The 15857-nt window shown below is 35.3% G+C and overlaps 1 protein-coding gene across 6 annotated transcripts in view; it reads left to right on the plus strand.

The window, feature by feature from the left end:
• LOC117330815 (IQ motif and SEC7 domain-containing protein 2-like) overlaps nt 1-15857 on the plus strand; it is a 76380-nt gene that overhangs the window by 52813 nt on the left and 7710 nt on the right. For all 6 annotated transcript variants that reach the window (XM_033889323.1, XM_033889317.1, XM_033889318.1 and 3 more), the window contains 7 exons: nt 7950-9506; nt 10655-10816; nt 13073-13154; nt 13663-13695; nt 14101-14275; nt 14925-15064; nt 15340-15465. In XM_033889323.1, coding sequence (XP_033745214.1) covers nt 7950-9506; nt 10655-10816; nt 13073-13154; nt 13663-13695; nt 14101-14275; nt 14925-15064; nt 15340-15465 — 2275 coding nt within the window. The remainder of the gene's footprint in view (nt 1-7949; nt 9507-10654; nt 10817-13072; nt 13155-13662; nt 13696-14100; nt 14276-14924; nt 15065-15339; nt 15466-15857) is intronic.

Genomic DNA, 15857 nt, shown 5'->3' on the forward strand with positions numbered 1-15857 from the left:
TCGTTAAGCCAACTGGACCACCTGTTTCAGGTGTTCTGGTCGTTTAAACGTGACAACCGGGATGACCAGGATGACCATATAGAACTCGGATATGGAAGGAAATATGTGAACTTAATCATGCTCTGGAATCGTGTATGTTTGTGTGAAATTCAAATTCCCATCATAATTAATAAACTGCAGATCGATTGGCTGGAAAATACCTGTAATATTTGACACTTGAGTGCTGAAGGTGTAGATTACATGGAGTGTTAGGGGTAGATTTTCCTGTGGTATACACATATGTATGTTGATACCTCTATCAGATTCTGTGTTCAATGGGCAGTATTTGATGAACCTTGAATAACCTTGAATTTCGGGCAGCATCCTCTCGGGTTGTGTGTGAGGATGGAGAGAGGCGATATTGATTAGGTGACAACTATGTCTGGTATTATAAAATAAACAACCACTCAATGTGTTTACAGCCCGATACAAGTTTTATTGTGTATGATAATTCATGTGGGAGTTTGCCTGCATAATAAACCTCTGTGCTCTCAGTACTGGGCCAGTTTGAGTAGGAAGTTCATCACTTGATGGACTTTTAAAACTTGAGTGTTTGAAGTATGCATGGCTTATATTAAATTTATGCTTGACCGGTTTTACTGACAACACATGTCACCAGCATCTTCATCAAAATATAGACATGCTTTAGAATTATAAACGGGTAAAGTTATAGTAAACACACAGGTATGATATATTACAGTATACACACAGGTATGATATGACAGTATACACAGGTATGATATGACAGTATACACACAGGTATGATATGACACTATACACACAGGTATGATATGAAAATATACACAGGTATGATATTACACTATACACACAGGTATGATATGAAAATATACACACAGGTATGATATGACAGTGGTATGATATGACAGTATATACACAGGTATGATATGACAGTATACACACAGGTATGATATTACACTATACACACAGGTATGATATGACAGTGGTATGATATGACAGTATATACACAGGTATGATATGACAGTATACACACAGGTATGATATGACAGTATACACACAGGTATGATATGATATTACACTATACACACAGGTATGATATGACAGTATACACACAGGTATGATATGACAGTATACACAGGTATGATATGACAGTATACACACAGGTATGATATGACAGTATACACACAGGTATGATATTACACTATACACACAGGTATGATATGACAGTATACACACAGGTATGATATGACAGTATATACAGGTATGATATGACAGTATATACACAGGTATGATATGACAGTATATACAGGTATGATATGACAGTAAACACACAGGTATGATATGACAGTATACACACAGGTATGATATGACAGTATATACACAGGTATGATATGACAGTATATACAGGTATGATATGACAGTATATACACAGGTATGATATGACAGTATACACACAGGTATGATATGACAGTATATACACAGGTATGATATGACAGTATATACACAGGTATGATATGACAGTATATACAGGTATGATATGACAGTATATACAGGTATGATATGACAGTATACACACAGGTATGATATGACAGTATACACAGGTATGATATGACAGTATACACAGGTATGATATGACAGTATACACAGGTATGATATGACAGGTATGATATGACAGTACACACAGGTATGATATGACAGTACACACAGGTATGATATGACAGTATATACAGGTATGATATGACAGTATATACACAGGTATGATATGACAGTATACACACAGGTATGATATGACAGTATATACACAGGTATGATATGACAGTATACACACAGGTATGATATGACAGTATATACAGGTATGATATGACAGTATACACACAGGTTTGATATGACAGTATACACACAGGTATGATATGACAGTATACACACAGGTTTGATATGACAGTATACACACAGGTATGATATGACAGTATACACACAGGTATGATATGACAGTGGTATGATATGACAGTATATACAGGTATGATATGACAGTATACACACAGGTATGATATGACAGTATATACAGGTATGATATGACAGTATACACAGGTATGATATGACAGTATACACACAGGTATGATATGACAGTATACACACAGGTATGATATGACAGTATACACAGGTATGATATGACAGTATACACACAGGTGTGATGGTATTAACCACACAAGTCTTTATTTTGTTAGAAATTTAAATCGGGCCACTGGGTGAAAACTGACATATGGTGTTATCTAAGTGCAAAATTACGAGTAGGCTGTAGTTGTAAGCTTGCATTTCCTGTATCCAAGATGTGAAAAAACAGCATTACCTAAGGTTGGGCCATGTTGCTATGGCAATCATAAGGTACAGGCTGAGATAAGAAGCCCTTTAATCAGGCGTCTTGTCTTTGTGTATAGTGTTGATATGTAGAGATTATCCTGGGACTACTTATCCACTGCTAACTTTAATGATATTATGGAAGCCTTTGTACTTGTTTTCTTATTGGCCCTGATGATAAACACAAATTTACAAATGAGGGTATCATGTTCATACTAAACCTACCTACTTTCCTACTATTACTCCTTGAGATTATGGTAATCAGTCATGATTTGATTGTTTCCATAGCAACATTAGCATTAATTGTTTTTATAGCTTCTCGGATCCTCTTACCTCTGTGGGAGGGCCAAGGTCTTAGTTTGACAAGTACAGTTTCTCAATTTGTAGGTATATAATCCAAAGACACACTAGCTTTGCCAAAGGAATGACTGATTTATAGCTTTTAAATTATCTCCCCTTGTTTTGGTTTAGAAGGGGATATAATATATCATTATATATGACAATTAATTAATTTTACAACATTAGGAAATAAGTTTCATCTCTGTTATATTCAAATTCATTAGCCCAGATGGTAGTGAATAAGACATGATGATTATGGACCTATTCTATATAATTCACAAAAGCTACCTAGTACTGTATCTCGACAAATCAGTCTAGTACATGGATCTCAACATATCAGATTCACTAAGACAACTTGTAATGACATGGTTCTGCTGTCTGTGTAGCTGTCTACCTGTAGATGGGTATTGGGTATTAAATCTCATAGTAGCAGTATTCTTATCAAACTTTCTTAAAAACATTCCACTATACCACATACTAACAGCATAAACAGGATAGAAAACAGACAGTACACAGCAACCCACTGTGAGGGTATATCGTGGTCATACTGGCTACCCTTCATCAAAATCTAGGGTGAAAGAGTGCTGTAATAGGTTCACCAAGTAAAATGGCCTAACAAACGAGTATCACGTTTTCATGTATACAAGATATTTATTCTCAAAAAAAAAAGTTATAAATTTTTTTTTTATTCCTGATGTTAAAATGTTGATGTTTCAATTTCCGAAAGTTTTCACGAATGGGTCATGTGTATGCTTGTCCAATTAAATCAAATTGTCCTGATAAAATCAGGTGAAATAGTTAAGCGGACAGTTAATATAAGTTAAAGAGAGTTACAGTCGAAATTGTCAAAAAACCCTGTCTCACAAATACATATGTATAAGTGGTCATGCAGTAATAACGAAAGTAAAGATGGGTAAATAGTCAAATTTTCGAGGCTATACATATATATATATACAGTCTATATTTCAGGTCATATAAAATTCTGAATATAATATCCCAAAAGGACAGGGTAGGATCAATGGACTATAATATCAAAACGGAGAAAATTGAGTTACAATACATATTAAAATGGAGAAAATTGAGTCACAAAATGTTATTAGAGTTGGCAAAACTGAAAATATCACTTCTATTCTGCTTAATTGGCAACGAAATTAGTAAAGATAATTTGATGGCAAGTTGTCCATAAATTGAGAGCAGCAAACTCTTAATTCCAGACAAATCCTTTTCATCTTTAAGACAAAGTGATTAATTATATATAACTTGTTGTTTTGCACAACTCTAGAAAAGTTATAACAGACTTTGAAGGAAAATGAAAGATCAAACAGGTTATTAACCCAAGTCCACTTCTCGAGGCAAAGTTTATGCCACCTTTCTACTACGCCCAATGTATTTATAAAACAGGACTGTTCAAAGGCCAATTTTAACAATAACAGAACAGGGATGGAAAGCGTCTGTGGTTTTCAGGCTATTTTTCACTTTGATGTATATTATACTTGAGAATTATAGTTTGTAGGAGCTGTGACATCATTTCCTTATCTACATCCGTCATAAGAGGATGTCAACAGGCTGAGTAGGACATCCACAATAACAAGAACTCGATACAAAGACTTAAGACATACAACAAAAATAATCCAGTGATAAAATTGAAAATGAAAATTCACAGAAATTTACAGGAAATTTATACCAAGGAAAGTTATATTAACAGTCATCTCAAACGTGCAGGCTTAGTGATAACAAAGGTTTTAAAAATGTCATATATAATTAAATTTCTATAGGTGTCACTCCCAGTAATTTGATTGGCTGTTTAAGTACAGTTTCATTCGTTGTATTTTCAGTTGTTTAACATGTCTTTGTTGTATTTTTAAACATTTAACAATATTCTAGTGTGATCTGTCCTTCACCTAACAAGATAAAAAATCAAACTATCATTTTATAATAATCATTAAAAACACTTCTGGGCCATGACTGTATAATGTACATGTATTCATAATTAGGTCGCTGTGATCTATCACAGGTGCCTGACTCATTTTATAAAATAATTACATGTACTCTTACATTATGTGTTATTATTTTATAAAACAAGTCAGACACCTGTGGATATATGTATCATAGTAATAGGTTGAAGAAGTTTGCCATGTTCGTTTAAACCTTCAAAGAGTATATACACTGTTTATCTTTATGAAATATAACCTTCAGTTTATGTGTAGCAATTCAAATGTTAATGAAATCTCTAATGTGTGCACTCCCATAGAAGGTCATCTGATAAAGCCAGTAATTTGTATACATAATTAAACTGTTCATGTAAATAAACAATTTGACTGAAGAATTAATTGATAGCTTCATTAATTATTGATTGCTTGGTTAATGGGGGTTTACAATTTCAACAGTTCCAGTCCCAATGGAGTGATTAGGTGGTCAAGCCCACCCAGTTATGTAAATAAGGAGTTGATTTAATCAGACAGGATGTATAGGCCGGATTATATAATTGTTGGCTAATATGAGTGCATGTCCAGTCCAGATGACCTTTACAGTTAGGATTAATTAGTTTATGACTGGTCAAGATATCCAGTCCTTTGATGGTGACCAATAGATGCCCACCCTTTCATTATTAACACATTGATCATATTTTAATAGCCCAATTCAGTGATATAGCAAACACTGCCTGGTTTTAATTAGATATGGCTAGTTGATACAGCATTCTGATTGTATATATATATACTGACCCACAGCTTATTAGTGAACAGTGTTATCAGGCCATCCCATGGTCAGACTGGTGGTCACTTGCCAAATCTTATCAGGATTATATATATAATTACTTGCCAAATGCTTTAGCTGAATGCTGACAGGTTTTCTGTGCTTATATCAAATTATTCTGTATGAGGAAGTCACATTGTTGTCTATTTCGTCTGAAATTGACGTGTGACACACATCTGTGATGTGCACTTGGGGTGTTCTTTTTCCTGAAACCTGGACGTGAGTTTATTTCACTCAAAGTCTCAGACACCTGACACTTGGATTTATTAAGGGGACGTGATCAGAAGAATTGACATAGTGCAGGTATATTTGTGTGTACCACATGTGTTTTGGGGTAATTTACATTTCAGGCTAAAGTAAATATGTACTTTGATAGTTGTGCCATAGGTGTATGTATAGTCTCTCAGCATGTTTGACTTGAGAAAATTGTACATTTGGGACTTAAGTAATACAGACTTAATGCACTTTTAATTCACACGAGAATTGGCGTCAAGTTAATGTGTATATTCACTCAAATGACTTTTCCCCTTACTGTCATCTAGAGAGATTTAGACAAAATACAGAATATCATTAGGAGAAAAGCACTGCATTTTGACAGCAAGCATTGTGATGTAACAGCTGAAGTGATGTCATCATATTGTCCTATGCTGTCACTGGAAATGTATTAATGATTTAATACAGCCGATACATTAAGATATTAACTCTTCTGTGGAAATGCTGACTTCATATAATGTTATGAGATGTGCCAGTTTGAGATGATACTTAATTACGGGTTGTGAGTCACTTCATCTGTTGCAATGTGTAACTGTTTTTGAAGAGTTTTAAGTCAATATAAAAGTGTGTGTTCTATGATAGTTACAATTTTGCACATGTACTTGTGCAAAAATGTCATGAAAAGTAAAAAAAAAAAAAAAAAAATTACCAAATAAAATAAAGATTTTTTTATCCACAATGAATTAAAACATCTTTAAATTTTCTTATAAGATGTGAATTCTACTTCTGTTTAGACTCATTTTTAAGATATACATTGAAACAAAAATATATAATTACTACAAGTCTTCCCTTTGTCTTAACCAATATCACATTGATTGTCATTGTGGATTTTGTCTGTGGTCGATCGTTTATGGATATATCGGCAGTATATACATTAGCCTACACGAATAACAGTTCTATATTAAGAATACCTGGTGATTATTGGTTCCTGTTTGGAATTCGCTGATGATTATTTGTACCATATTTATCCAACAATAAACCCATGCTTGGAAATAAATGCACTCATGTCAATTTGAGATCAGTAAAATTGCTATTTCATACTTGTTAGAAGCTTGTGTGTTGGTCCCCGAGGCTTATTACAGGATAATTACGGTAATATTTGGAAGTATCTAATCCTATTGGTGTGTGATGTTTGGTAATACTAGGGCCCTAAGATTGTAATTGGGTTTTTTTTTTCATTCATGACATAAGTAAGTACCTTTAAGGAGAAAAAGTATTAATACTCTGAAGGGAGACAGGCTGTATTGAGCGGCAGTACAGGTTGGTTTGATCAATATACAACATGTAGAAGCACTGCCGACTGCTGGAATAGCTGGGACAGCCGAGGGGAAAAAATCAATCCCCGGATATTTATAAACATTCCTCAAAGCTGCAATAGGTCAGACCATGTCTGTGTTATGGGACAGTCCAAGTTTGAAATTAGGGAGAGCAGGTTCCCCCTTGTCTTGTTACAGGTTATAGATCTCCAAGGAGAATCAATGAGGCTATGTAATTATCTACAAACTTCTATTTCGGGACCTGAAAAAATGAAATTGAGAATGGTGGATTTGTTATGAAGATAAATTTGTTCAGTGTTTCAAGTTAAATTTACCTTATAAAATCACCACTTTTTCAGTGTCAACATCTTACAATTTTGCAAAAAAAATGTATATTAGAACTGAAATATTAAATATGATAATATAGATGCTCTGACAAAAAGATAATGAGTTTAGTAAGTGATGAATCCCAATCAATGTGATGAGTTTGCATCCGTGTCCTACATTTGGGACACTGGAGACGATACATAGCTATATATTACAGTTAAGAGAAGATTTCATCTTTCATTGTGTCAATGTAAATATTTTCAGCTGATATACACATTTTGAAATGAAATTCAATAAATTCATTCCATTATCTTCTGTGTTTTTGATTAAATTAGATTTAATTCTTTGCATTAATTAGTATAATGTATTAGAATGTACAATGTTTCCACAAATTATGTTAGAATCCAGACATTATAAATTCTGGAGATTTCACCTGGCAATATTATGTTGTTTGTAGTTTTTTAGATAATTTTTAACAATATTTTCTAAAATCAAGTTGAAGGTCACTTTCTGAATATATTACAAGGGAATAAACTGCCAGATATTGGGAATATATGTATATTCTGACAAATGTAGCTGATTTGTTAAAAAATTATTTTGATTTTCATGACTTTTGTATATTTTCAGTGTCACAACATCAAGGAACGGCGATGACCTCCTGAGACAGAAATCAAGGTCACGGTCAGTCGGCGGATCACCGCTTGAGTCGCCAAGGACCAGCAAGCTTGTAAATCAGGGAGGTAACCTCACACAGGGTAACCGTTGTCAACGGCAACGCTCATTACGGAGAACGGAAGATGAGGTGAAAAAGTCAAGGTCACAGTCAGTAGCATATGAATTGTCACAAGACCTGCAAGAAAAGCAAGTGGAAATGCTAGAAAGAAAGTATGGAGGTTCAATAAGATCTCGACGTGCTGCAAAAACTATCCAGAGAGCTTTCAGGCAATATTGTATGAACAGAAACTTTGAAAAACTGAGGATAGCAGTTGGTGAAAGAAGGTTATCCAAACGTCTCTCTGAGCTAGGTCGCAGTAACACGATATGGACTGATAGAATTAGTGCCGATAGTCACTACAGTACAAGCATGGGTGCTACATTGATTCAAAGTAATGGTGATATACAGAGACATTCAGACACGAACCAGGAAATTGGGGGTAAATACATATCGGGTTATGATGCGACAGGTTACAGGGAGCACCCAAAGATGAAGCCACAGATGTCTCTTGATCCCAATATAAAACTTGATCCAAATAGGGTGAAACTGCAGAGAAAGGATCGCAAACGTTTGGAGAGGTGTACAGAGGTTGTGGATCAACCTGATATACCACACGAGGAGAAGTCGCATCTTAACGATGAAACAAACAATAATCGGAATTCTTACCCAGAAATGAACGATAGTAGTAATAGTGAATCCCCACAGAACTCTGTGGACCTACATAGTTTTCACTTTGAAACTCTTCTGGAAAGTAAGGAGACCGACATTTTAGTAGATAGTTTCCAAAGTGATAGTGCAATTCACAGTGTTCATAGCGAACCAATGTTACATCCGGACCTATCATCAAATCTAGGAATTTCCCAAAAACCTTCCACCTCATCTTTGTACTCCAACACGAGTACGGACACTTACGATAGTGCTAAAAGTCGTAGTGCTTCCTACGAAAATTTTCGAACCAATTATTCCGACTCAGGGTCACTTGGTAGTCAAGGTGACATTCAGATTAAAGTAGAACAATTATCACCTGACGGGATTCGAACCCATGAACAAAAACAAATGGCGGATCAGACATTAAAGTATTATATGAACCAAGAGGTAAAAATGCGTGGTAAAAATGAGGGAAGTGCTAAAAAGCCGCCTCTGGTGCCAGCACGGGCGCCAGAAGCTTCTCCAATATGGAAACGCAAAAGTGCTGTGAATGGGGGACCTGGTGCTGTAACGCCGACACAAAAAACTCTGGAACCAAAACGTATGAGTAATATATCAGAAATGAGTGAAGCCGATTCCCTCGATGGACGATGTTCTAGTTCGCCAAGTTCGGAAAATGTGAGTCTAGGTGGAGACAGCAATGTAGGCTATCAAAAACGTCTAAGACTAAGCATGACACCAGATCATCAACATGTGATGCCCAAGATGGCTGATAAACACCGAAAACGAACTTACAGGATCGGACTTAATCTATTTAACAAGTAAGTACATTTTGTATAATTTGTATTGAGGTATTTTTAAGACCCTCACTGGAAGTCTTCAAGGTCAATTGAGAATTTTGACCTTGACATATTCTTGCTTTATGAGAGATAATACAAGATTTTACAAATGGATTTGCTGGCCTGTAACAAGAAAAACAACAGGGTTATTTTGTTTTTTATCATGTCTCACAAAAGAGCTATTTATGGGTTATTTATTTGGATAGCATGTGTCAAACAACTCATATGTTGTTCTGTGAAGTAGCCACCAGCTACTACAAGGAGACCCCTCCTCAAAATGACCCTTGATGTTCCTGTGACAATAAGCCCAGCTAAAAAGGCAAACATTTCTGAATATGTAATGTCATCAGACTCATAAAACAACTGTGAAAGTAGTAGTTTGTTTACACTTTGTTACAACTGACATCTAAGTTAATGAAATAAAGATACGGTATGTAAGTTAGCCTAGAATCACTACTTTTATAAGATGCTGGGTGTAACGCCTCTCTGTGGAAGTGAAGAGTACAGGCCACCTTATTAGTAGTAAGACATTAGGGCCTTAGTGTAAGATAAAACTGCTAGTTGAGCCCTAGCATACACATATACAACAGCATTGACTATTCATTGAGTTCATTTTAATTTCATTTAGGTAATTTGAGGAATTTACTAAGATGTCATGTACTTGGAGGCATATTATATTTATATAGGGTCTAGTAAGTAATAAAGCTGGTATGGTCCAATATAGGTACTGGACCCTAATTACAAACAGATGTTCGTTGGATGCGTATTGCTAGAAATAGATGGTTTGTCAAGTAGTAATAACGTCAAGTAGTAATAACGACAGTACAGACAAGTAAATTGTCGAATTTTTGAGGCCTGTTGGTTGTCAAATATGGCTTTTACATAGGAAACTATTAAATAGAGTCTATCACTCCGTTGATGGATCATGTTCTTCAACTCCGGAGGTAGAACCAAGATTTATTCCGCCCCAGAGACCCATGTTCGATTCCTGTTGTAGGACAATACTTTCTTTGTTCTTTATTTTCCCCATTTATGTGTACCTGGTACATGTCAGAATTCGTTCCAAACTTTATTTAAAATGTTTCGATTTTGCCTTCATTATATTTGACTTATTTTCTCTCTGTTCACAGAAAACCAGAGAAAGGTATTCGTTTCCTATGCGAGTATGGTTTCATTGACGAGTCTCCGCATGTGGTGGCACGGTTTCTGATCACGAGAAAAGGACTTAGCAAACAGATGATTGGAGAATACCTTGGCAACCTTCAAAACGAGTTCAACATGGAAGTCCTGCAGTAAGTGTCTAACTACAGTGTGTAGTAAACCTGTTATGGTAAATTACAAGGTCATGAGTTAGATTCAAAGGTTGTATTCTGAATTCGTTTGTCAAAATCTTCCTACTTTATGACAAATACTGCTTATGATTATTCAGATTTTCCAGAAATATTCATAGAAATTATATTTCACCCACCAGGTATAATTAAGTACTGGTAGTGTACATCAGGTGGCTAAGAGAATCCAACATTATATCAATACGAGGATATGGCCCCTTATACTAACAAAGAATGACCCGAAAGGGAAATAAGGGTTCTATTTCAGGGACTTTTAAAATAACGGTTCTATTTCAGGGACTTTTAAAAAAAGGATGAAAGGATTTTCACAGAGCATCTTAATTTGTGAAATAGTTTGAAACTTTTTTTATTAAAATCTTTTTTGTTCGTGTGTATTTACACTGTAAACATATTCAACAGTATAGATGTGTATGTATACGGTATATAGTGGATCTAGACGTGAGAGAGGGGAAATGAGGCGGAGACAGCTCAGGGAAATCACTGTCCCTATACTCCATAAAATGCCTCTCAGCATCTAGTAGACTTTAAATATTCAGAGCTGTATTATCCCAATCAATGCAGCCAGAGTTTGTACAGTACATCAAAAGGCTGTATGCACAGCCAGTGAATTATTCAACATAACACCTACTTGGGTCCGACAATTACACAAGATCAACATAGACTGGCTATATTTGGAGTTTTCTATCTCGTCATCATAGCAAAGATCAATTTTGCTTCCCACAAGATTCTTATAGCGGCAGCCTCAAGATTCTCGAGAAAATTCTGCCAAGATCAATTTTTAACAATTAATTCATTCTCCTGCGATATTGATTCTAATATTCAACTAGCTGTCATTTTTTTCTGCAACATGTGTGGCAATGCCTATTAATTCTACTTCAACAACAACAAAACAACATTATCAAATTGATGCAAAATTCTTTAATGATCAAAAAATGCTGAAGTCTTGAGCAATCAAAATTTGTACATTAATTTTTTTTTTTTTTTTTTTCAATAAAACAAAACTAACTTTACAGAGGTTGATGTCGGTAATTTGTATAAGTCTCACAAAGCCACCCATGTATTGACGATAGACTGTTAACGTTCCTGTATATGCAAATGTTGTCCAAGTTTTTCACCCATCTAGCTCAGGTTATGTTATGTCAGCACATTCATTGTCTGTCCATCGTCAATTTTGTTATACATGATCATTTAAGGAATTATTAGGTCTAATATTATGTAAGTTGCTGGATTGAAGGCCTGTTGAATTTATTTAGTATGTACATGACCTGTTCCAAGGTCAAACTAGACAATGTTCCAAGGTCACTAAAGTATCTGCAAGTAGACAGTTGAAATGTGTGGTATTGTAATTACTTATAAGATATAGTGGTCGGATGGCGCAGTATCACACTTGCCTTTCACTTAGATAGTTGGGGTTCAATTCCCCAATGGGACTTTGAAAAGGTATGAGGTCACCTGCCCGACCACATGGGTTTACCCTGGGTACTCTGGTTTCCTCCTACAGAGATTATAAGTTGGTATAACTTGGTTCCCAATTCTTTGGTAAAATAAGTAGTTTACATTGATATATATATATATATAAAAGTAAACCAGACAAAAACTTGTGACTTGTGTTGGCCTTAATATCAATAATATGCTGGCATTAATCCATCCCGCCACCCCCCAGTATATCTCATATACATAATAATGTACTACTGACTCACAATTTGCCAAGTTTGAATGTCGGGCACCTCATGTGATGTGTGACATTATTGGTGTATTTTGTTATTATGCCTTTGTCTTCATGTGCAACCATCTTGGATTTCAGAATAAAGTAATTTATTATTTCATTCTGAAATCCAAGATGGTGGCATAAGACTTAGAAATAAGGTAATATGTCAGTCAAATTACAGTTCTGCCTTTAGAATTTAGTTGGAATCCGTAATAAGTGCTCCAACAATGCACTGCAATCCGTGATAAGTGTTCCAACACTGCCGACATTATAAACTGATTAACATTGCACCATTGTTTGCACTGTCACTTATATTGCTGCTGCATACTTGGATGCTGTTAAGAGAGGCATGGGCCACGTACTTGAAGTTAAATGTGGGGGACAATATGATCCATCTTATATTGGGTTTTAGAGTGATAGATGCCCACTACGGAAGATGTTCACAGACCATTTGGACAGTTAAGCCAATGAATGTTCTCTTCTTCTTTCAGTTACTTTGCTCAAGAGATCGACTTAGCTGGTCTTCAGGTGGATATGGCTCTGCGGAAATTCCAGTCCTGTTTCAGAATGCCCGTAAGTATCTTGCTTCTCTTCTTTATCCTATTCACCTTCCCTATATCTTTTTTCTTCTGTTTTTTTCTGTTAACTTTTATTAATGTATTTTCCATTTTGCCACTTTCCCTTTTCCCTATATTTTTCCTCCTTCTTTCCATTCTCCCGACTATTACATTTCTATCTTCTTCTACAGTCCAGTTTCCTCTTTTCTTCCATTCACATTTTCTCTCCTTCCCTCCTTCCTATGTCCTATCAGTTCTTTATATTCCTTTCTATTCTTCCTCCAACCCCTGTTTTCTTTTCTGTTTTCCCCCCTTCCTCTTCCGTCTCTGTCCTTCTAACTCTCCACTGACATGTCAGGCCTGTGATTACAGAATTATGGCTGACTGAATAAACCTCAAATCTGAAAATTAGAAATCTATACCCAAGTTCATTTTGAACATTTTATCTTAAATTGGTCACATGTGTTAACAAACATGTCATATGTAATCAGTGTCTTTGATATTGGAACATTTTTTCCTTTCAGGGAGAGGCTCAGAAGATTGAAAGACTCATGGAGGTAAAAAATAGTTATAAATCATGTGTAAAAATGGGTCAAGAGATGATATTTTAAAGTCATGATCATTCATCAGACTTGGTTTTTCCATTTTGTTTAAAAAAAATCTGTTTCTTCCTTTTATTTGTTTCACTACATGCAGAAGGAATCCAGGTTTTGAGGACAGCTGACCTGTACTTTAATGTTTAAATACTATCAACTGTAAACTTACATTATAAGGCATTTTTTAAATTCATTTATTCAAATTGAGAGTTGTTTCTCTGAAAACTGGACATAAAAAATTGTAGATCATATGAATTTGAATAAATACTTTCTTTAATTTGAAGAAATATTTTCTTGTTTTAGAGATTTAAGAGTTTAACATCAGTTATACAAGCCATTATTGTAAAAACATACTTGTTTCCACAGGCATTTGCATCAAGATACTGTTTCTGTAACCCAGACCAAGTTAAGAACTTTAAAAACCTAGATGTTGTGTTCCTTCTGGCCTTTGCTATCATCATGCTCAACACCGACCTGCACAACTCTAACATCAAGGCAGAGCGAAGGATGAAGCTCGAAGACTTCATAAAAAATTTAAGAGGTTTGTTTTCTAATTTTTCCTGGCTTTGATGACCATTTAAGAAAATTCTCTAACGGTGCATAATGAGGTCAACTGCCACCAAGTGCAACTCCATCGATGGCTATCACCTTACTCTATAGAGTATAGTAATTTAAGGAAGAGCATTCCATTTGTATCATCACAAACTCTGCTGGTTTGAATAATATGTCATTATGAAGATATCATTGTTTTTTGTCATTATCAAGATCTCATTGTTTTGAAATCTTTACAGCTGTATGCTAATTTTTCGTATCTGTCATCTGTCAATTCATAATCAGCTTTTAAATTCTTCTGTAGAAGGGGCCGCGGTGGCCGTGTGGTTAAGGTGTCCCAACACTTTATCACTAGCCCTCCACCTCTGGGTTACGAGTTCGAAACCCAGGTGGGGCTGTTGCCTTGTACTGGCCATAGGCTGGTGGTTTTTCTCCGGGTACTCAGGCTTTCCTCCACCTCCAAAACCAGGCACGTCATTAAATGACCCTGGCTGTTAATAGGACGTTAAACTAAATAAACCAAATCTTCTGTAGAACCATAATACCTAGGGTCATGGTATTTTAGATTGAAATTGCTGTGTAGATAGATGACTTTGTTATGTACAGAAATTGATGAGGATGATATTTCATCATTATAGGTATTGATGATGGAGATGATGTTGATCGTGATATGCTGGTTGGTATATACGAGAGGATAAGCACATCAGAGCTACGCCCAGGTGTCGACCATGTAACACAGGTGATGAAGGTGGAGCAGACCATCGTTGGCAAGAGACCAGTAAGTTTTGGGTCAAAAATTGACAATTTCATCATAAATTAATTTCACAAGCACTTACCATTAAGTAAAACTTTTGATTAAAAATTTGCATGGAAAATAAACCTTATAGCTTCTACTTAATAACGTGTGAAATACAGCCCAAAACACACATCGATAACTTTGAAAATAGATTTCATATCAGATTTTGAAATAAAACAATATATCATTTTAAATTCAAATATTAAAACACTAAATATGATACAGTATATTGTATTTCAACTAATCTGGATTTCCAGCAACTGGCCCTGTCCCATAGGCGACTTGTGTGTTATTGTCGACTGTATGAGGTACATGACCCACAAAAGAAAGAGAAGATCGGCCTACACCAGAGGGAGGTATTCCTCTTCAACGATATCATCTTTGTAAGTACTGTTTTCTCTGCCCTGTCTCTATTTTTGAAAACATGACATGGATTTTAACCAGATTATGATTATTTGACATGGAGTATGTTCTCCGTTAGAACTTTCTCAAGGTTTATTGACAGGTTTTGTGAGACATATATTTAAACCATCTTGATAGATCACATTTGTTAACAGATCCTCTACCCTGTTCGTATATTTATTGAACCACCTGCATTTGACAACGAACTACAGGATGTTTAGTTTTGAAAATACCTGATTTATTTATATTGTGGATGAATTTGACCTCGGTTATATGCTGATGTGGTTTAGAATTAACACAAACATTGAAAATAATATTAATTGTGATATTAAAGTTAACAAAAATCTTCAGTAAAATTAATGTTTGCTGTATT

This window comes from Pecten maximus, chromosome 7 (assembly GCF_902652985.1).
Source record: "Pecten maximus chromosome 7, xPecMax1.1, whole genome shotgun sequence".
In the NCBI taxonomy this organism is placed as follows: domain Eukaryota; kingdom Metazoa; phylum Mollusca; class Bivalvia; order Pectinida; family Pectinidae; genus Pecten; species Pecten maximus.